At 38.8% G+C, this 23,369-nt stretch overlaps 1 protein-coding gene across 2 annotated transcripts in view; it reads left to right on the top strand.

Moving 5' to 3' along the window:
- Ift80 (intraflagellar transport 80) overlaps positions 1–23,369 on the top strand; it is a 166,211-nt gene that overhangs the window by 79,895 nt on the left and 62,947 nt on the right. For both annotated transcript variants that reach the window (XM_045161163.1, XM_004652385.2), the window contains exons 9-10: positions 9,053–9,232; positions 19,940–20,058. In XM_045161163.1, the coding sequence (XP_045017098.1) occupies positions 9,053–9,232; positions 19,940–20,058 (299 nt within the window). The remainder of the gene's footprint in view (positions 1–9,052; positions 9,233–19,939; positions 20,059–23,369) is intronic.

Genomic DNA, 23,369 nt, shown 5'->3' with positions numbered 1-23,369 from the left:
TATATTACAAAGCCATAATAACCAAAACTTCATGGTACTGGCACAAAGACAGACAAGTAGATCAATGGAACAGAGTAGAGGACACAGATGTTAATCTAGGCAGCTACAGCCATCTGAGTTTTTGTTTGTTTGTTTTTGGTGGGTTGGGTGGTTCAAGGTAGGATCTCATTGTTGCATAAGCTGATCTGGAATTCACTATGTAGTCTCAGGGTGGCCTCAAACTCATGGTGATCCTCCTGTCTCTGCCTCCCAAGTGCTGGTATTAAAGGTATATGCCGCCATGCCCAGCTCAGCCATCTGATTTTTGACAAAAATGCCAAAAAAAAAAAAAAATCATTGGGAAAAGACAGCCTCTTCAACAAGTGGTGCTGGGAAAATGGGATATCTAATATGTGGAAGGATGATAAGAGATCCTTGTCTTTCTTTTCTTCATGCACAAAAGTCAAGTCCAAATCATCAGGGACCTTAATATCAGACCTGAAACTCTGAAACTGCTAGAGGAAAAACTTGGGGAAACTTCAACATATTGGCATAGGCAATGACTTTCTTAATATAACCCCAGTTGCTTAGGAAATAAAACCACTAATCAGCCACTGGGATCTTATGAAATTACAAAAGCTTTTGTACAGCAAAGGACACTGTGAGTAAAGAGACAATCTACAGTATGGGAGAAAAATCTTTGCCATCTATATATCTGATGGATGATTAACATCCAGGATATACAGAGAACTCAAGAAACTAAGAAATCAAACAACCCAATTAAAAGTGGGCTATAGAGCTAAATAGAGAGTTCTCAAAAGAAGAAATACAGGTGGCATATAAACAGCTAAACATTCTACATCCCAAGCCATCAGAGAAATGCTGATTAAAAACTACGTTGAGATTCCATCTCCTTTCAGAATGGCTACCATGATGAAAACAAATGATCATAATTGCTGGCGAGGATGCAGAAAAAGAGGAACCCTTCTTCACTGTTGGTGGGAATGCAGTCTGGTCCAACCATTGTGCAAATCCTGAGACAGCTAAAAATAGATTTACCATATGATCCAGCTATATATTCCTTGGCATATATATCCTAAGGACTCTTCTCACTACCTTAGAGATACTTGTACAACCATGTTTATTGCTGCTCTATTCACAATAGCTAGGAAATGGAACCAGCCTAGATGTCCCTCAACAGATGAATGGATAGGAAAGATGTGGTACATTTACACAAAGAAGTTCTATTCAGCGGTCATGAAAAATGAAATTTGCAGGAATATGGATGGATCTGGAAAGGATTATACCATGTGAAGTAACTAGGCCCAGAAAGCCAAATGTCGCATGTTCTTTCTCATATGTGGATCCTAGCTACAAATGTTTAGATTGTGTGATCTGGAACCAAAAATCAGTAGCAGAGGTTAGTAAGCTAGAAAAAGGCTATACGAGCAAGGAGAGGGAAGGACTTAAGGGGATGTTACTGTATATATGTAAGTAGAAGAACAGATTACAGCAAGTGGAATGGCCTAAGAGAGGCCAGGGGAACAGATTGAGTAAAAGATGGGTGGGGCATAGTGAATCAAAAGTCAAGATATTTTGAATAAGACATATGAAAGCCTGCTTTTTTGGATAATGGCACATCCAGAAGCCATAGATTGTTACTAGAAAAATTTTCGGTGCCAGAGATGGAATATCTTCCAGTGAGTTGTTGGTCAGGGAGGTCCCTGTTGCCTACATATTATGGGCTATTGCCAAGGAACTTGGTTTCCCACTAGAAACAGGTGGAAAACTTCTGAAAACTTCCTGTGCTTATGCTGCATAGTCACTGAGAAATCAAGCTGGGCCTGAGCTGAAAACCTTCTCCCTGGAGACCAGCTGACTGAAAGCTGGAAAAAGCTGCACTCCATGTAGCCCTATGGTAGACAGAAGTCATCAGTAGTGAAAAAAGTGGTCACTGGAAGCCTCAAGTTTGGTCAGACAGGCCAAATGACCAAATGTGAGTGCAATAGTGGCATATCTGTTCTGTGGGGAACCAACTGCTCTCTAATTGAAAATCTAATCAAAAGTCTATGGCAGTGGAGGTCATTAGCTTTAGGGGTGTAAAGCCTGGTCTTGTCTGTCTAAATGCATATATTATGGTCACCCAATTGCTCTTTATGTACTTAATATTTATATATTAATACTACTTTCACTTTTGGTTCGAGAAGGTTCTCTTTTCAGATGGTGGTGACCACTGGTATGATTCAAAAGGCAACAACATAGTGCTGAGAAGAAGTGACTGAGGAGTGTCCAGCACTGAAATATCTCTATTACACCCTCCAAGGCTCAGGATACATTGTGGACAAGGTGGCAGAAGGAATGTAAGAGCCAAAGGAAGGCTATGACACCTTACATTGCAACTGTCCAGACAGAAATTGGCCTCGAAATCCACCACCTCACAGTGCCTAGCACTGCTTTCACAAGACCAGAAGACGATAACATCAAAATAAAAGAGAGACTAGTGGAGAGAGGGAGGGGATATGATGGAGAGTGGAGTTGTATAAGAAAAAGTGGGAGGGGAGAGATTTATGGTTTATTGTCTATAAGTGTAGAAGTTATCAATAAAATTTTTACATTAAAAAATTACATATAAACAGATGTGCATTTTGGCCTGAAAAAGGCTGGTCCCATACTCAGGGTAAGCCTTGAGATAAGTAAAACAATGGAGGAAAAACATCCTAGCACCTTTCTCATGGATTTTTTTGTTTTATAAGTAATAAAAATATATTTAATCAAATTACAAAAAAAATTATTATTAGAAACAGAAAGAGGATATGAGTGAGAATGAGTGTACCAGGGACTCTTGCTCCTGCAGATGATCTCAATCAAGATGCATGTGGCATTTTGTGCATCTGGGTTTACATGGGTACTGGGGAATTGAACCCAGGCCAACAGCAGGCTTTGCAAACCTTTACCTGCTGAGCCATTTCCCTAGCCCTTCATTGCTTTTTTATGATATTGGTACCTAAAAAATCTAAGACTATGTCTAGGAACACCGAATTTGACTTTAGTTTACAGATGTTTCCTGCTTTCTGTGTATACATACTAAAATCATGCACATACTCCTGTCATATGCACACATGGCTAATCTGGGGACAACACATGACCTGCAGTATGCCATCTTCCTATCCTTGTTCACTGGGGAGGAGTGCTATTGTTTCCTTCTGCTCATAAACACCCTGCAAACCAAACTCAAGTACATCTGAATGAGCTGTTGCTAGGAATAACAGTCAAGTAATAAAATTAAATCTCTTAATATAAGCAAGAGGTGTTATTTTATTTCCTTGAGTTAAATGTCTTTTCTTTCCTCACCCTTCCTCCCTTTAAGCATTCCATAGACTTTTCTAGATCATAGGCCACATCTCATATCATCTGTACGGGACTGTTGATTTGTCCAGTTAAAATTGCTGTTGAAGACTTTTCCCCAATACTAAGATGTCCATGTTTCCCCCAGTGGTAAGATGTCCACCTTTCTCAATACTAAGATATCCATGTTTCCACCAGTGGTCAGATGTCCATGTTGTCCACAGTGATAAGATATCCATGTTTCCCCCAATAGTAAAATATCATGCTTTCTCTGAGGAAGCTATTAATGTCATACCTGTAGTCTAATTTTTCTTGTTACTAGGAAATGGTCTTGAAAAACCATAGTTTTCTTTTTCTTACTATAATCTCAGTGATTTTTTGTAACGTGTTTTTTTTCTCTTGGAAAGTGTAAGAGAAAAGCAAAAGAGGGGCTGGAGGGATGGCTTAGCAGATAAAACATTTGCCTGCAAAGCCAAAAGACCCTGGTTCAATTCCCCAGGACTCACGTTAGCCAGATGCACAAGGTGGCACATGTGTTTGGAGTTTGTTTGCAGTGGCTGGAGGCCTTGGCATGCCCATTCCCTCTCTCTCTCTCTTTCTCTCTTTCTTTTGCTGTCAAATAAATAAATAAAAATAAAATATTAAAAAAAAAAGAAAAGCAAAAGAGAACATGAGACTTGATCTCTACAGACAAACTGTTTATTGAGAGAAGCCAAGGGGCAGCAGCCTTCCTGTGGGATGAAGGCTGAAGCACTGAGTGAGGCTGAGGTTCAAACTTACAAGGAGGACCCTAAGACAAACAGATTGTGCCAAGTGCAGTAGATAAGGAACTTGTAGCTGCTTGTGTCCTTGCTCAGAATAGGCTTCTTCAAGGTTTTCTGAGTTAAGGGGAGTTGTCAGGCCAGTCAGGGCTGAATGCCTCCACTGCTGCTTTATAAACTTGTTGTCTTAGGGATAGTTATTCACTCTTTAGTTCCCTCTAGTTTTCAGGGAAAACTATTAACCCTTCAAAAAGTAAACTGTTTAATAAAATGGTTTCTTTTGGAAATCCTTGTTAATCTAATACCACATGATCAACAACATGGTGACAACACAGTCAAATTATTATTCAATATTTATTTCATAGATAATAAAAAGCCTTAGAAGCCCAAACCACAAACCTCAAACTGTTTTTAAAAAATGACCAAAATGTTTTTTGTTCATACTGTTCTCTGAATCCAACTCCTCAAGGGAAAGAAATGAATAGGCATCTGAAGTTCACAAATTGATTGTTATGTTTTTCTTAAAATAATTTTAAAAATAATTTATTTTATTTATTTATTAGAGAAAGAAAGAGGCACATAGATAGAGAGAAAGAATGGGCACACCAGGGCCTCTAGCACTGCACACAAACTCCAGACACATGTGCTATTTTGTGCATATGGCTTCTGGGGGTACTGGGGAATTGAACCTGGGTCCTGAGGCTTTGCAGACAAGCATCTTAACCCCTAAGCCATCTCTCCTAGCCCTTAAAATAATTTTGTGGTAGGCTACATAATGGGCTCTCAAAGATGCCTAAACACTAATCCCCAGATCCTATAAATATGCTGCTTTAACCCGGTGTGGTGGTGCATGCTTATAATCCCAGCACTCGGGAGGCAGAGGTAGGAGGATCGCCATGAGTTCAAAGCCACCCTGAGACTAAATAGTGAATTCCAGGTCAGCCTGAGCTAGAGAGAGACCCTACTTTGAAAAAAAAAAAAATGGTGCTTTAAATGGGAAAAAAAGGAGTCTTACAGATATGATTAAGGGTATTGAAATTTTAGATGGTAAATTATTCTAGATTATTGAGTGGCCCAGTCTAACTACTTAACAGTAGGTTCTTACCAGCTGGGAGGAGGAGATAGTCAAAGTAAGAGTAGCTAACCTGCTGTTGCTGGCTTTAAATAGGAGGGAGGGACTACAAGCCAAAGAATGCAGGTGGCTTTTAGATGCAACAAATGGCAAGCCAGGAAAAAGGGACCTCAAATCTACAGTTGCAATGAACTGATTTTAGGTACTTCCAGCACCTAAGTGAAGTAGACCATTCCCCAGACCCTTCACAGAGGGACACAGCTATACCAGTACCTTAATTGTATTTTGTGAAATCCATTTGGATTTATGACCTAAAGAATTTTTAAGATAACCATGTGTTAAGTTTAAATTTGTGACAATTTGTTATAGCAATAACAAAATATAATGCAATCTGTTGGCTTTGTTAACTACAATTCAGGGCAAGCTTAGCAATGAGTTAGTTGATAGAATGTTCAGGGAAAATAATTCAAAGAATTCATTACTTTTTCTTTTCTTTCTTTTTTTTCAAAACATGTACACATTTTATTTATTTATTTATTTGAGAGGCAGATAGAGAAGTGGGGTGAGGGGGGGATATGTGTGCCAGGGCCTTTAAGCCACTGCAAACAAACTCCAAACACATGCATTACCTTGTGCATCTGGCTTTTATACTGGGGAATCGCACCTGGGTCCTTAAGCTTTGCAGGCAAGTACCTTAACTAATAAGCTATGTAGCCCATTTTTTTCTTTTCTTTTATCAAAGTAGGGTCTCACTCTAGCTCAGGTTGACCTGGAACTCACTATGTAGTCTCAGGCTGGCCTCGAATTCACAGCGATCCTCCTACCTCAGCCTCCAGAGTACTGGAATTAAAGGCTTGTGCAACCATGCCTGGCTTTTTTTTTTATTATTACTTTTTTTATTTAAAATTTTTTTGTTGATTTTATTTATTTGAAAGTGACAGACAGACAAAGAAAGAGACAGATAGATAGAGAGAGAATGGGCGTGCCAAGGCCTCCAGGCACTGCACACAAAATCCAGATGCATGTGCTACCTTGTGCACCTGGCTTACGTGGGCCCTGGGGATTTGAGCCTCGAACCAGGGTCCTTAAGCTTCACAGGCAAGCACCTAACCACTAAGCCATCTCTCCAGCCCTCTTTTTTTTTTTTTTACGTTACTTTCTTATTGATAACAAATCTATCCCATTAGCTTTCCTTCGATCTAAGAAACTCTTTTTTATGCATGTGTATGTGTAGTGTCCATGCATATATGTGTGCATGTCCATATGTATTTGGTGCACATATGTGTCCATATGCATGTGTGTGTGCATGTATGTGGAAGTCAGGATGTATTTATATTTATTATATATATTACATATATTCTTTTACAAATTTATTTGTGCTATGCATGTATTGCTGTGAGTTTGAGGCCATTCTGGGTCTACAGAATGAGTTCTATATCAGCCTGTGTTATAGTGAGACCCTACCTCAAAAAATATATTTTAAATTTCAGAAAAGGAAAGGCTTGTAATGTTTTCATATGAAAGATGAACAACAGCTTGTGGTTTGTTCAATATCTTTGGTTTCATAGATCTTTTCCTTGAGCCACTAAGCAACAATTAGGGGTTGACAGGAAGTGGAGAAGTATCTTTAAAAAAAAAAAGGTTCAACAAAAAGTAAGAGAGTTCTTTGGTATTTTTTGTTTGAACTTTAAAAAAAATATTTATTTATTTGCAAGCAGAGAGTGATAGAAGATAGAATTGAGCAAGGGAGGGCTTCCAGCCATGGCAAACAAACTGCAGATGCATGTGCCTCTTTGTGGATCTGGCTTTATGTGGGTACTGGGAAATCAAACCTGAGTCATTAGGCTTTGCAGGAAAGTGCCTTAACCACTGAGTTATCTCTTCAGTCCTTATGTTCGAACTTACTTATTTATTTATTTTCGGGTTTTCAAGGTAGGGTCTTGCTCTACTCCAGGTTGATCGGGAATTCAGGGTGGCCTTGAACTCATGGAAGTTCTACTACCTCTGCCTCCCTTGCTTGAATTAAAGGTGTTGTGCCACCACACCCAGCCTAAAACTTTTAATAGGAACTTAAATTCTTTTATGGTTATATGAATTAGTGAATCTTTTCTGTATTTTTTCATTTTCCCCACAATTATTAGAGTGGTCCCATATTTGTAAATGATGTGCTTTTGTTCATACTTGCTTTACTTGCTAATAGGGATTGAACCTGGGACCTCACATGCTAAGCATGTGATTTACAATGAGCTATGCCCTCATAAGCAAATAGTGAATATTTCTGAAGAAGTAATTATGTAAAACAAAACAAAAATACCCAGCTAAAGTCGGGCGTGGTAGCTCACGCCTTTAATACCAGCTCTTGGGAGGCAAAGGTAGGAGGATCACCATGAGTTCAAGGCCACCCTGAGACTACACAGTGAATTCCAGGTCAGCCTGAGCTAGAGTGAGACCCTACCTCAAAAAAACAAACAAACAAAAACAAACAAACAAAACCCCCCAGCTAAATCAACAACAAAATTAAAGACAATTTAACTATAAGGTTGGAAGAATTGAAAGAAAATATGTGTGTAAGCTCAATTGAGTTGGTAAAACACCCTTTTAGCACATGCATATGTTACACCTAAAAAAATGAAAGAAAATGCATCTAAAACCATCTGTCAGAAAGTTTGTGGCTTTTGAGCTGGAGAGATGGCTTAGTGGTTAAAGTTACTTGCTTTCAAAGCCTCATGGCTTAGGTTCGATTCCCCAGCACCCATGTAAAGCTAGATGCACATCATAGTGCATGTGTCTGGAGTTTGTTTGCAATGGAAAGAGCCCTGGTGTTGTCCATAGTCCCTCTCCTTCTCTCTCTCTCTTTCTGAAATAAATAAAATAGGATAAAATAAAATAAAAGTTTGTGGTTTTCTTACATACATGCAACAGTGTCTTGTCCTTATTGCTGCTCATTAATTCTAATTCCTTCATAACTTTCTCACATAAGTTCTAAAATGTTATATTTAGTATGTTCTGAAAAAGGAAATATATTCATTTATCTAATACTTTCCTGGTTTAGAATTGTTATCAAATGTTTTACATTGCATGATTAAATGTTTTTGTGACATTCGTGAAATATCATAACCAAAGTTATTTTAGATATAGACCATAGAACCTCAGAATAAAATACTTTTTCTATAGAATATTTTCAGTATTATTACTTAAAAGTAATCATATGGATTAAAATGGTGTGTTTTTTTTGCAGTTCTCATGAGATTTCATATACTGTTTTGTTGTGTTTCTGCGGGACACTTTAACATTATTTGTATCTTCTATTCTGCATAGTATAATTTTATTATGAAAAGTATTTAAATAATTCCCTCAAAAATTACCTCACTAGGGCTGGAGAGATGGCTTAGCGGTTAAACGCTTGCCTGTGAAGCCTAAGGACCCCGGTTTGAGGCTCGGTTCCCCAGGTCCCGCGTTAGACAGATGCACAAGGGGGCACACGCGTCTGGAGTTCGTTTGCAGAGGTTGGAAGCCCTGGCGCGCCCATTCTCTCTCTCCCTCTATCTGTCTTTCTCTCTGTGTGTGTCGCTCTCAAATAAATAAATAAAAATTTAAAAAAAATTACCTCACTATATTAATTTAAAAGTTGTTACATTTAAAAACATTTTTAAAAAATAAATATTTTTTATTTATTATTAGAGAGAGAGTGCATACTAGGACCTCTAACCACACTGCAAACGAACTCCAGATGCATGTGCCATCATGTGTATCTGGCTTACATGGGTTTTGGGGAATTGAACCAGAGTCCTTAGCTTCATAAGAAAGCATCTTAACTGCTAAACCATCTCTCTAGCCCCCCAAAAAGTTGTTACTTTTTTATAAATTAATTTTTCCTTCTTTATTTCCCTTGTAGTGGTCGTATGCTTTAGAAAAACCCAACACTGGCAGTATATTTAATATTGCATGGTCAATTGATGGCACTCAGATTGCTGGAGCCTGTGGAAATGGGCATGTTGTTTTTGCACACGTGGTGGAGCAGCACTGGGAGTGGAAAAATTTTCAAGTAACGTTAACCAAGAGAAGGACCATGCAGGTATGGTTATGTTGCGAGGCTGATTTAACCTGCTTGTTTTCATTTTAGTTCACTCTACAGATTATCCTTGTCAGTTGTATTTACTCAGGCTTATAGATACCCAGTTACATTTGAAATGTATTCACTATGCTAATAGCTACTTTTTCATGACATAAGATTAGAACTTTTATCTGAAGGAGAATCTGAATGTACAGAGATACAGTGGTGATGGGTTTAGGGAAGGTTAGTGACAATTGAAGCCTTTTGGTAATGTAGATTCAATTAAGGAGGTGGCTTGAAGTGAAGACAAATAGGAACAAGTTACATTTAATGCCAGAAGCCAAGTCAAAGCAGGCCTGCCCTGCTGGTTACCAGCAGGATTAAATTGTTTGTTTTTTTTTAACTTTTTAAGTATATTTATTTATTTATTGGAGCAAGGGAGAAAGAGGCAGATAAAGAGAATGGGCACACCAGAGCCTCAAGCCACTGCAGGTAAATTCCATATGCATGCACCACCTTCTGCATCTGGCTTATGTGGGCCCTGAGGGAATTGAACCTTGGCCCTTAGCTTTCACACGCAAGCACCTTAATGACTAAGCCATCTCTCCAGCCTCTGTTTTTTTTTTAAAAAAAACTATTTATTTATTTGTTTGCAAGCAGAAAGAGAGAAGAGAGACAGACAGAGAGAATGGATGCTACAGGTCCTCTAGCCACTGCAAAGAACTACATTGGCATGTGCCAGTTTGTACATCTGGCTTTATGTGGGTACTGAGGAATCAAACTCCAGTTGTTAGGCTTTGCAGGCAAATGCCTTTACCACTAAGCCATCTCTCCAGCCTCAGATTAATTTTTTTAATTAATTTACTTATTTAGAGAGAGAGAGATAGAGAGAGAGATTGGAAGGCAGATAGAGAGAATGGGCATGCCAGGGCCTCCAGCCACTGCAAATGAACTCCAGATGTATGCAACGCCTTGTGCATCTGTCCTTTGTCGGTACTGGGGAATTGAACCTGGGTCCTCAGGCTTCAAAGGCAAGTGCCTTAACTGCTAAGCCATTTCTCCAGTCCCCATTTATTTATATTTATTTTTTTTCATTTCTTGGATTGAATTGTTTTACTTAGGATAAATTTATTTAACCTGAGTTTTAAATTTTTTCTTATGTCTGGGCATGGTGGTGCATGTCTTTAATCCCAGTTCTTAGGAGGCAGAGGTAGGAGGATTGCTGTGAGTTTGAGGCCAGCCTAGGACTACAGAATGAATTCCAGGTCAGTCCGGGCTGTAGTCACTGAGTCTAATAGAAGAGATGGTCTTCTAAAGGAGAATCAAGGCATATTTACCAGGAATGATACAGTGTGATTCTATGCTAACCAAAGAAAAAATAAAAGATATCCACTCTATAGTCTTTTTTTTTTTTTTTCTTTTTGGTAACAGCTAACTTCACATTGCTGGCACAAAACACCTGAGTAGAACATTATGGAAGGAATGGGATTTTTTTCCAGTTTATAATTTTTTAAATTTTTATTTATTTATTTGAGAGCGACAGACACAGAGAGAAAGACAGTTAGAGGGAGAGAGAGAATGGGCGCGCCAGGGCTTCCAGCCTCTGCAAACGAACTCCAGACGCGTGCGCCCCCTTGTGCATCTGGCTAACATGGGACCTGGGGAACCGAGCCTCGAACCGGGGTCCTTAGGCTTCATAGGCAAGCGCTTAACCGCTAAGCCACCTCTCCATCCCTCCAGTTTATAATTTTGATGGCAAATTTATTTATGGTAGGGAAAGCATGGCAGGAGCAGACAGCTGGGCATCAGATCTCCATAGCAGCAAGAATGAACTATACTGAGCTTGCTAACACTGACAAGTGGGGATGGACTATAAAATCCCAAGGCCATTCCCAGTGACACATCTCCTCCAGCAAAATTTTACTTCCCAAAGGTGCCAGCAGCATTCTGGCACCAGGGACTGTGGGGGACATTTTATACCCAAATCACCATACCTTTGGTTGTTTACTTACTGGTGCATAGTCAGTTATGTGTTAGTTACTTTTTTTGTCACTGTGACAGAGTACCTGACAGAGACAACTTACAGAAAGATTTATTCTGGCTCATAGTTCAGGGGTTTCAGTCTGTCATGGCTTGGTGACCTCTCAGGCAGGAGTGTGAAGAGGCTGATTATATAGCTATGGCAGTTAGGAAACATGAACTCAACAAAAACAGAAAGGGTTCATAATTCTTCATATATATGTACGTTATCTCTCTAAAGCAATAGTTATTTCTCCCATTGTGATAGAAAAGAAGCTGAAAGTTCAGTTGATCCACTGAGTTACTGTAAGAGTTAACTGCTAAGGGGATGAACTTACCTTTGTCAGCAGATGAAAAATTCCATAAAAGAGAACTGTCCAGGAAGGGCCCAGAGGGGCAATAAGAGGGAAGAACAGTTTAGACTAAATTGGAGTAAAATGAAGTTCATGTTTAGGTCGACCCAACTATGGGAATGAATGATATGCATGTTTTGAAAAATGTTTTGGAACAATATATACCACACAAGCTAACTCAGCTAATTGCCACATTTTGCTTCTATACTCTCCCTCTGCCTGCTTACCCCTCTCCATGGCTACGAAACCTATAAAATGAAAGTAAAATCTCAGCTTGGGGCCAAAGTTTCTTTGGGAGCAATTCCAACTGTGGTCCCCAGATAAATGAACTCCTCTCTCATTGGTGTTGAACTAATTATTCCAGAGTAATTCCCGTACCACCATCTCATTTGCATGTCTTCTGGTGAATCAGCTTTCTTGAGGGATGATCTCTTGGCTTGATGGTTGACAGGCCCAGTTGGATTAAGTCTTAAAGGAAGTTATTTCTTTGTAATATTATGTTTTGGATCGTTTTGAATGTCATCTCTCTCTGCCAGATCAGAGGCAGGGTAAAATTCCTTTCTTTAGCAAGGAGGAATTAGCTTTTCTCAACAAAGCCCTGATACCTCCAGCCTTGTCCCTTCAGCAGGGAAAGAGAAAGTGGGGTCCAGAGCTGATTATCAGAGAAGGGTCCATCTTCAGTGGCCTGTAAGCATGCTCATGCCTGTCTACCTACCTAACACCATTAATTTTGCCACATTCTGTTCATTAGAAGTAAGCTACTAGGTCCAATCCATATGGAAGCAGAGATTATGCAGGGTTGTAAACAGCAGAGGTGAGAACCTTTGAGGCTCCCTCCTAAGCTGGTACCACACAAGCATGTCCTTAGTCATATATGTGTACTTCAGATATGTGTCACTTTACCCCTTCCTTCCCCTTTCCATATTCCCAATGTACAAGAATGAATGGAAAAGAGGTGGCTGCAATAAAAAACATTTGGAAAATGGGAGAAAGGGAAACAACACACAGTGATTACCAAATCCAAACCTGAAGCCTTGCTGGACTACAGTATCCCCAGAGCCCCTTTACAATCTTAGCTGTTTGGTCAATGGGTAACTGGCTCTCCTTTCTAGGAAAGACTCCTTTGGAAGATTCTTTCTTGGGACTACTTCTTAAAAGCTCCTCATTTTCTTTTGTCGTGAGGGGGATTCCCAGAGGACTGAGTAGTCCAACTTTTTGTTTGTTTGTTTGTTTTTATTTATTTACTTATTTGAGAGTGACAGAGGGAAAGAGAGAAAAAGAGAGAATGGGTACACCAGGGCCTCTTGCCACTGAAAACAAACTCCAGATACATGTGCCACCTTATGCATCTGGCTTATGTGGGTCCTGGGGAATTGAGCCTCAAACTGGGGTCCTTTGGCTTCATGGGCAAACACTTAACCACTAAGCCATCTCTCCAGCCCCCCCACTTTTTTCCTTTTTTTGCTTGTGTATATGAGTACGATGTGTTCATGTGTGAGAGTGCACTTGTAGGAAGCCAGAGGTTAATGTTTGGTGTCTTCCTCAATCTCTCTTCACCTTGTTTATTGTGACAAGGTCTCTCACTTGAACCCAGAGCCCATCTCGCTAACCAGTAAGCTCTACTGCTACCTCTTGAGCTCTAGAATTACAGGTACCACCATGCCTGCCTGGGATTTATGTTGGTGCTGGGGATCTGAACTCAGGTCTTCTTGCTTCAGCAACAAGCACTTTACCAACTGAGACATCTCATCTCTGATCACAAATTTTTGTTTGCAAGTTTTAAAGTTTTACAGTTTCCTAGGAAGTAAGCAGAATCTTTAAGAACTATTGTTCCACTAAGTCATAAAGTACAGATCATGTGGAGACTGTATTTTAAATGTGGACTATGACATGACAGTTCCATTTCTCAGTAACAAGTGTCATTATCTCCCCGCACCTCAGGTTTGTGGGAAACAGCAGGATAGAAGGCTTCTCATCTATCTCTTGCCTATGGGTACATTCCAATGGATTAGTCTTTCTAAAACACATAGATATGTTTTTGTCAAGAGGAAGCGTATAGGAGGAAAAGGGTGCTGAGACAGTCTCTGGGTATTAAGCTCAGTTGATTGTTTCTTGTTTTATTTAAATTTATTTATTTATTTATTTGAGAACAACAGAGAGAAAAAGAGAGAGAGAAAGAATGGGTGCACCAGGGCCTTCAGCCACTGCAAACTGCAGATGCATGTGCCATCTTGTGCATCTGGCTTACATGGATACTGGGGAATGAAGCCTTGAACCAGGGTCCTCAGGCTGCACAGGCAAGCACTTAACTGCTAAGCCATCTCTCCAGCCCTGTTTATTGTTGTTTTGACATGGATTTTATTTTTCTTTGTTGCTACAGTTCAAGAGGATCTGATCTTAGTCACTTTATATCTTGTAAAGAGTTACTAATGGAGTGGTTTTGAGGATTAAATGAGATGATTGTGAAGCAAAAATAAGCTATATATAGCTACTGCTATTAGTGCAGGTATGCATAGGATTAAGTGAGTCTTTAGAAATTTTTGGATTTATGTCAAACTGAAGCATCTAAATATTGTGAAGAATAAGGTGATATAAGAGTATCAGGGGATTAATACTATAGCAGCCCTTAATTGAACAGATAATGGATGTATCTTACAATTCACAACACAGTAATTCTACTTGAGACTCACCACAATTTTGAAACTGCAAGAGTGATCACTGTTCTGTCTTTAGTTTAGGTATTATGACTATGGTGTTTTCTTCTGATTTGGTTCTGTCCTGCCAAATATGCTCTTATTCTCTCTCTCTCTCTCTCAACACACACACACACACACACACACACACACACACACACACACACACACTGGCATCTCTAGTGAAACTTTATGCAAATATGTAACCTAAGAGTCTCTTGTAATCTGGATAATAGCAGAGGTTTTTAAAAAATAGTAAATTTTCCTAAAAGTGAATTAACATTCAGTTTGGCTGGATATCATGTCCTAAGACTACTGATGTATGCTGTCCTTTAATTTTTTAGAGTGTTTATGAGTGTGTGTGTGCATCTGTGTGCAAGTACATGGGTTCAGGTATGTGTGCATGTGTGTGTATGTTTGTTGTGTGTGGGGTCAAAGGACAGTATAAAATGTTGTTCTGCAGGAATGTTGCCCATCTTTGTATTTTAACATTTTATTACCAACTTCCATAAGTATAGATAACATACTATGATCATAATCCCCTCCCCATCACCCCCTTTCTCCCTTCTAGATTCCCCCTTCAATGAATCCCTTTTTCTTTCCAATTAGTCTCTTCTATTTTGATGTCATACTTTTCCCTTCCTGTTGCAGTCCGGTTTGATTGCTGGTAGAAATCACCCAACCAAGAACAGCTTTTGGGAAAAAGAGATTTATTTTGGCTTACAGGCTTGAGGGGAAGCTCCACAATGGCAGGGGAAAACGATGGCATGAGCAGAGGGTGTACATCACCCCCTGGCCAACATAAGGTGAACCACAGCAACGGGAGGGTGTGCCAAACACTAGCAAGGGGAAACTAGCTATAACATTCATAAGCCCGCCCCCAACAATACACTCCCTCCAGGAGGCATTAATTCCCAAATCTCCATCAGCTGGGGACCTAGCATTCACAACACCTAAGTTTATGGGGGACACCTGAATCAAACCACCACACCTCCTATTATGCAAATCTTTTTTTTTTTTTTTTTGGTTTTTCGAGTTAGGGTCTCACTCTGGCTCAGGCTGACCTGGAATTCACTATGTAGTCTCAGGGTGGCCTCGAACTCTCAGCGATCCTCCTACCTCTGCCTCCCGAGTGCTGGGATTAAAGGCGTGCGCCACCACGCCCGGCTTTATGCAAATCTTTTGTATGTAGCATCAGCCACTGTGAGGTTATGAACATCAAGGCCACTTTGTGTCTAGAAGATAGTGTTGTAAGCACTCTCCCCTTCCTTTGGCTCTTACATTCTTTCTGCCACCTCATCTTCAGTGGTCCCTGAGCCTTGGAGGGTATAATAGAGATGTCTCACTTAATGCTTGTGGTGGTTTGATTCAGGTGTTCCCCATAAACTTAGGTGTTCTGAATGCTAGGTTCCCAGCTGATGGAGATTTGGGAATTAATACCTTCTGGAGTGTATTGTTGGGGGCAGGCTTATGGGTTTTATAGCTAGTTTCCCCTTGCCAGTGTTTGGTACACTCTTCCTGTTGCTATTGTCCACCTGATGTTGGGCTGGGGTGATGCCCACCTGTTCATACTATCAATTTCCCCTGCCAACATGGAGCTTCCCCTTGAGTCTGTAAGCTAAACCTTTTTTCCCAAAAGCTGCTCTTGGTTGGGTGATTTCTGCTAGCAGTGCAATCCTTACTGCAACAGTGCTGAACAACCCACTGTCACTTTTCAGCACTTTGTGAGTTTTGAGTCACTCCAGTGGATACCACCACCTGAAAAGAGAAGCTTCTCTAATCAAAACTGAGAGCAGCACTAATATATGGGCATAAACATAAGTATTTAGAGGGCAGTTTGGTAGGCATATTATATCCAATTAGCCAAACAACAGTAGTCGTTCCCCCTAGGGTTTATGACCTCTCCAGCCATAGGTTTTTGATTAGATTTTCAGTACCTTACATGAATTCTCTCCTATGAAGTAGGCCTATAATCCAGTGACTTTGTATCATTTCTCATTGCCCTGAGATGAAACAAATGTTAATTATTTCCATTATTTAGCTATTTTCAAATAATGAGTTATTTTTCTAGAAATCCCAGTGAGTTTCTCCCATGTTATTGGTGTTATCATAAACTTGTAGACATTAACATTTTTAAAAATTTTTTTTTTCATGAGACAATTATGCTGTTAAGGGTCTGGTTGTCTCTTTACTTTTTTTAAAATTAATTAATTTATTTATTTATTTGAGAGCGACAGACACACAGAGAAAGACAGATAGAGGAAGAGAGAGAGAATGGGCGCGCCAGGGCTTCCAGCCTCTGCAAACGAACTCCAGACGCGTGCGCCCCCTTGTGCATCTGGCTAACGTGGGACCTGGGGAACCGAGCCTCGAACCGGGGTCCTTAGGCTTCACAGGCAAGCGCTTAACCACTAAGCCATCTCTCCAGCCCATTTTTTAAAATTTTTATTTATTTATTTGAGAGCGATAGAGACAGAAAGAGGCAGAGAGAGAGAGAGAGAGAGAGAGAGAATGGATGCATCAGGGCCTCCAGCCACTGCAAACAAACTCCAGACACATGCACCCCCTTGTGCATCTGGCTTACATGGGTCCTGGGTAATTGGGCCTTGAACCAGGTCCTTAGACTTCACAGGCAAGCCCTTAACTGCTAAGCCATCTCTTCAGCCCAGACATCTTAAATCTGTTTAAACCTGTTGAAGTTATTATTTTTGTTTGTTTGTTTGTTTGTTGAGGTATGGCCTGGAATTCACTATGTAATCTCAGGGTGGCCTCCAGTTCACAGTTATCCTCCTACCTCTGCCTTCCGAGTGCTGTGATAAAAGGCATGTACCACCACACCCAGCTGAAGTTATTTTCTTTAAAGCTCAATTTGTTCCATCTCTGGCGAGTTAGTGTCTATTTTCTTTTGACATGATTTCAATAGTCTCCTTAATGTCTGGTATGTTGCATGCTTCTTTTGTAGATTTCCTTATAAAGAAGTACAAGATGATGTTAGTATCAGGAGGTTAATTCTTGAGTAGCACTGAATTGAACAGAGTAATGAGTACTTCATAAAACCAGAACAGATATGCCATAGTTTTGTAACTGTAGGGATGATTACGAGGATTCAGCAGGTAAGTTCTTGCTCCATAGGCATGAAAGGCTGACTTGCCTTGAGTTTGATTTCCAGCCACCTACATAAACAGCTGGGCTTAGCTGCACATGTCTGTAACCCCAGTCCTGTGGGAAGCAGAGACCCAAGAATAACTGGGACTTGGTCAGCCATTCTACCAAACTCAACCACTCCGGGCTCAGTGAAAGGCTTTATCTCAAAGAAACAGGCAGAAGAGCAACAGGACAGCCAGTGTTCTTCTCTGAGTGATTACCATCGTGTGTTCAATTTTGCCATTATGGTAGGGGTTTATTCCAGTTTGGATCCTATAGTTTGGTTTGGACTCAGCCATATTTCCAAGAAAGCCTTGCCTCCACTGCAGGGAAGTATTTAATATTTAGAGATCATAGGTAGGCACTACATGTGCTCATTGCTACATATTTCATCATTACTTCTAGACAAAATGCTTTAGGTTTTAATAAGTAAAAGCAAATCATAAGTTTGTGTTGAAATTTCTGATTCATGTGTGAGGATGCAGGTTTACTCCTGATGTTTGATTTCAGTTATTTTCTCTTACAAGAAAATTTTGGTTCCTAAGAACATTAATAGTTTCACGTGCATTTTAAAACATACTTTTAAAACAATATCAGAATTACTCTAATAATTTGTTAATGAGTGTTATTTAATATTTCTTGCTTTTTTTAAAGTGTTTTGTTTATTTATTTGAGAGAGATGAGAGAAAGGCAGGTTGCGACAGGGGGAGGGAGGGAAAGAGACAGAGCAAATGAACACACAGGGCCTCTCGCCACTGCCACCTTGTGCATCTAGCTTTATGAGGGTAGTGGAGAATTGAATCAGAGTCCTTTGGCTTTGCAGGAGAATGCTTTAACTGCTGTGCCATCTCCTAGCCCCCTATAGTTCTTGTTTTTAATAAAAATAAGCACATCCATATATCTAAGTATTCCTCCCTGCTTGGACAGAAGATAGCATACTAAGCACTACTATTTTGCATCATGTATGTTAATTTATATCCTGGTCATTTCTCCATAGTTATTCATTTTTTTCACAGCTCTATATCATGTGTAAATGTACAAGTTTATCAACTTGTTGGTAGACATTTGGCTGTTTTCAGAAAGTCATTTGCTAGTGCTGAAGTAATCAGCTTATACAGGTGCTGTGTCACAGTTTTGCTTATTTATGTTGAAAATAGAATGCTAGAACAGTGATTACTAGATGAAGGAGTAAATATGGATGTAATTTTGCTACCTGTTGATTTGATAATAATTGTGGAAAATCATGAAATTATAACATACTGGTTATAGGCTATTCATGCTGCATCCCCAAAATATAATAGTCTGGGAAGCTTATAAGTAAATAATTTTTTTTTCTCATAGTTCTGGAAGTGAGAAAGTTCAAGACCAAGGTGCCAGCAGATTTGGTGTCTGAGGAAGGCATATTTTCTGGTTCATAGCAGATGCAAAGTAGTTAGAGGAAAAGTGACTTTATCTTCTTCCCTTTCTATATTTGGAAGAAGTATTCATGAAAATGTGACTTTACTTCATATATCTCTTTCCACTTCCTTTTTCATTAATGCTTTGTCACATTATTTTTGGGAAAATGGTAATATATTTAGGAGAATTTACAAACTTACTAACTTTCAGGTATAGTTTTTCTCTCTTTACCTTGTAATATACTATCTTACCCATTTTTTTTTTTTTAAGGTAGGGTCTCACTCTAGCCAAGGCTGACCTGTAACTCTGTAGTACTAGGCTAACCTCAAATTCAAAGCGTTTCTCCTACCTCTGCCTCCTGAGTCTTGGATTAAAGGTGTGTATTACCACGCCAGAGCTTAGGTAAGTTATACTTGCCCAACATTTTTTTTTGATTTGTTGGAGTTGGTAACTTCAACTTTATAATTTTAGTCAATGCTTCCAAGTGCTAACATCCTCATAAACTAGTCTGTTACAAATTTCTGTAAGACTTTTGAGTGTCATATATAAATCTCCCCCTTTCAGTTGATTCTTACTGTTCTCATATATTATGTTTTTGTCTTTACAGTGGCATGGAAATACTTTCCCCACTTTGTGCAGCTTGGCTCTTTACTATGCAGTGTCTTTTTAACTGATGCCGCCTCCACTTTGATTTTTAAAGCAATTATATCTCTTTTTATAGAACTTAGATTTTAAAGTAAAATCTAATCTAAAAAGAGATATTCTTACTCTTTTGGGCAGAAATCATTCAGTATCTTTCCAGCTTCTATATGTCACCCTCCTTTGTATCTCACTTTTAGAACATTTTATCACTCTTAACTCCTCCCTACTGCTTTATCAGTCAGTTTAGCTTAAAGGGTAAAATCCTTACAGGTCTTTCTATTTATTTCTAAGAGATTTTTAAAATTTGTACTTTGTCTTGGTTGATTTTTATACTCAAATATATCATCATATACCTAGTTGAATTATTTTTAATGTGGTATATTTGTTTTTGTAGATACTAAAATCTTGCTAACTTACCTAACTAAAAATGTAATTTTTCAAAATGTTGTTTGTTAGTATTTCATTTTTTTCCTTCTTAGGTTCGTAATGTTCTTAATGATGCAGTGGATTTGCTGGAATTCCGTGATCGAGTCATTAAAGCCTCTTTAAACTATGCACACTTAGTCGTTTCAACATCTCTTCAATGTTATGTGTTCTCGTAAGCATCTTCTATTTCTTTTACCTTCTTTTCTTTTCTTTTTTTTTTTTTTTTTAAAGGTAAGGTCTCACTCTGGCTTAGACTAACCTGGAATTTACTAGGTAGTTTCAGAATGGCATTGGACTCATGGCAATCCCCCCTACCACTTCCTCTTAAGTCTTGGGATTCTTATATTTCTTAAAAATCCAATTTAGTCAGTGATGACAGATTGATTTGCAAGTTTCACATCAACAATGTTTGGCTTAAACTTTCTTTTTCAAAACTTTACTAATAGCTGAGTGTGGCAGCACATGCCTTAGTCCTGGCACTTGGGACGCAGAGGTAGGAGGATTGCAGTGAATTTGAGGTCAGCCTGAGACCACACAGCGAATTCCAGGTCAGCATGGGCTATATATAGCAAGAAAGACCCTACCTCAAAAAACAAAGAAAAACAAAAACAAAAACAAAACACACTTTACTAATTAGGCCAAACCAGGAAATGAGGGAAAAGGAGCTGTGTGAATTGAAAATTGTCTAAGAAAGGTTCTTTCTCAAAGTTCAATAACCAGTTTTACATTGGAAATACCATATCTGATATAATATTTACTAATAGCTCTAAAGAACTTAATATAAACTTACTTCAAAACCCAGAGCTTAGGAAAAGCTGATAGCTGATGACAAGGAGCTAATATATCCTGTAAGAGGTGATAGCTGTACCAGAAAATAGGCTGAAAGACATTCAATAAGGGCACAAGGAACTTAGGCTTAATGTCATAGCCCATATTCATGTTGATGTCCCAGAGTTGTCCAGAAGTAATAAAAGAAAACTCTGTATTAGAAGGCAAGTGATGTTAATATATCAAAGAAACTTGCACCTAAGAATTTAAAAATGCATTTGCTATTTTAAAAGGGTAACTAATGCACTGTGTGCTGGTAAATTGTTGAACAGCCTGCTTTCTTGAACTTCCAAGCCTGCTTTACAGTATTTGATTATTTCTGAGATATAAAAACTTGGTCATGACCAGTTTCAAACTACCAATGTGATTTTGCTAAAAGCAGAAAGGACATGCAGAATAGCAAGTATTGTTTGTATATTATTACCACTATGTAGATAGGGTAGATGTAAATATATCATATATATCATAAACTATAATAAAATAATGGTGAAGTGATAAGTTTTGAGTATCTGTCCCTTTGTTTTGATTATAATTTGAATAACAAGCTTATATAACTTCATCTCAAGGAATGGCCATGTTTAATAGTTGACTTACACAATCCTAAAAATTCCAATGGGTACAAGCTCTTGCATACCATCAGTTGTTTCCTTAATCATCTCCAAAACTTAAGTAATTTTCAAGTGTTTTTAATTATTAAGGACTTTTAAAATGTGCTTATATATATATAATGCTATATGGCTATAGTTTAATCACTGAATATAAAATTGAGTTCATAACAAGACTAAATGTGCCTTGTTCATTATTCTTTGCCCGCTGCTTAGTTCAGTATGTGGAAAGTACTTAGTAGTATTATGAACAAATAAATAATTTGAAATATATAGGTATTTTTATACAGTATGACATACATAAGGCTGTCTTGGTGTCTAGAGCACAGTAATTTTTTGTTTATCTATTTGAGAGTGACAGGGGAGGGAGAGAGGGAGAGAGAATGGGTGCGCAAGAACCTTCAGCCACTGCAAACAAACTCCAGATGCTTGCGCCACCTGTGCATATGACTTAGGTAGGTCTTGGGGAATCGAGCTTTGAACTAGGGTCCTTAGGCTTCACAGGCAAGTGCTTAACCACTAAGCCATCTCTCCAGCCCTAGAACCCAGTAATTTACAACACAGCAATACTCAATTTAATTGACAACTGTTAGTTTTATATATGTGTGTAACATACGTATGTATGTATGCATTATAGTTTCCCAATAATTATGTATCTGTATTAAATTTGCACCTAACCAGAATCTGCAGCTTGGGAGAATAGCCAAGTCATGAGTAGTGGAATCAAAGCTGAGGAGAATGAATAAAGAACAAGCAACTCAATTATTTGTGAATTTTTCTTAAATGAAATAGCGAGAGAGCTAGTGATAATTTCAGTTAAAAAAAATGGAAGTCAAAAAGTTGATGTAAGCAAGGGATTATAAAATGGGAATGAAATCTCAAAGCAGTAGGCATTTGAATGGTTGCGGAAAGTAAAGGAGAGCTCTTTATCTTATAGGCTGTTTGTAGAAAAGTAGAGCTTTTAACTGTCCTAAAATGAAGAATTTATTTGACTAGTTACAGTGTTTGAATCTATAGGTTTGGTCTAATTAAATGCTATATATCCTGAGAGATCAGTTTTTAAAATACCAAATATTTTTAGAATACCAAAGATGGGCTAGAGAGATGGCTTAGTGATTAAGGTGCTTGCTGGCAAAGCCAAAGGACCCAGATTTAATTCCCCAGTACCCATGTAAAGCCAGATGTACAAGGTAGCACATGCACCTGGAGTCTGTTTTCAGTTGCTTGAGGCTCTGGCATGCCTATTCTCTCTCTCTCTCTCTCAAGTAAATAAATAAGTAAATAAACAAACAAAGAAATAGGTAGATAGATATATAAATTTGAAAAATATCAAAGTTGGGTTGGGGAAATAGCTCAGTTGGTAAAGTGCTCATCTTACAAACATGAGCACCTGAGTTTAATCCCCAGTACCCACATAAGAATGCCAGGTGTGGTAGTGTTCACTTGTAATTCCAGTGTAGCAGAGGAAGACATAGGAGGATCCCTAGGCCTTGCTGACCAGAAAGTCAGTAAAAAGTACTGAAAAAAATGACTGGGTGTGGTAGCACATGCCTTTAATTCCAGCACTCCAGAGACCAAGGTAGGAGGATTGCTATGAGTTCGAGGCCAGCCTGAGACTACAGAATAAATTCCAGGTAAGCCTAGGCTAGAACGAGACTGTGCCTCAAAAAAACAAAACAAGCCAGGTATGGTGGCCCATGCACTTAATCCCAGCACTTGGAGGCAGAGGTAAGAGGATCGCAGCGATGAGACCCTACTTTGAAAAACCACAACCCCAAACAAAATGAAACCTACTAAAATGTATTTTGTTAAGTTAGAAACTACTAGCATTTCACATAATAACTCATTGACTGTCATGCTATCTTTTCTGCTTATCATTAGCATTATTCTATTATACACGATGAAGAACTAAAGGATACAGAGAATAATGAAGTAACTTGCCCCAGTTAACTTTGCTAGAAGAAATGGAATTTGATTCTATGTTCCTAATTACTGTTACCCTCTTTTTGGTAATACAAGTACAATTTTTAAAATAAGCATATAAGTAATA

This window comes from Jaculus jaculus, chromosome 11 (assembly GCF_020740685.1).
Source record: "Jaculus jaculus isolate mJacJac1 chromosome 11, mJacJac1.mat.Y.cur, whole genome shotgun sequence".
Taxonomy (NCBI): Eukaryota; Metazoa; Chordata; class Mammalia; order Rodentia; family Dipodidae; genus Jaculus; species Jaculus jaculus.
Note: the sequence above shows the minus strand (reverse complement) of the source record. Positions and strands in the feature narration are given on the sequence as shown.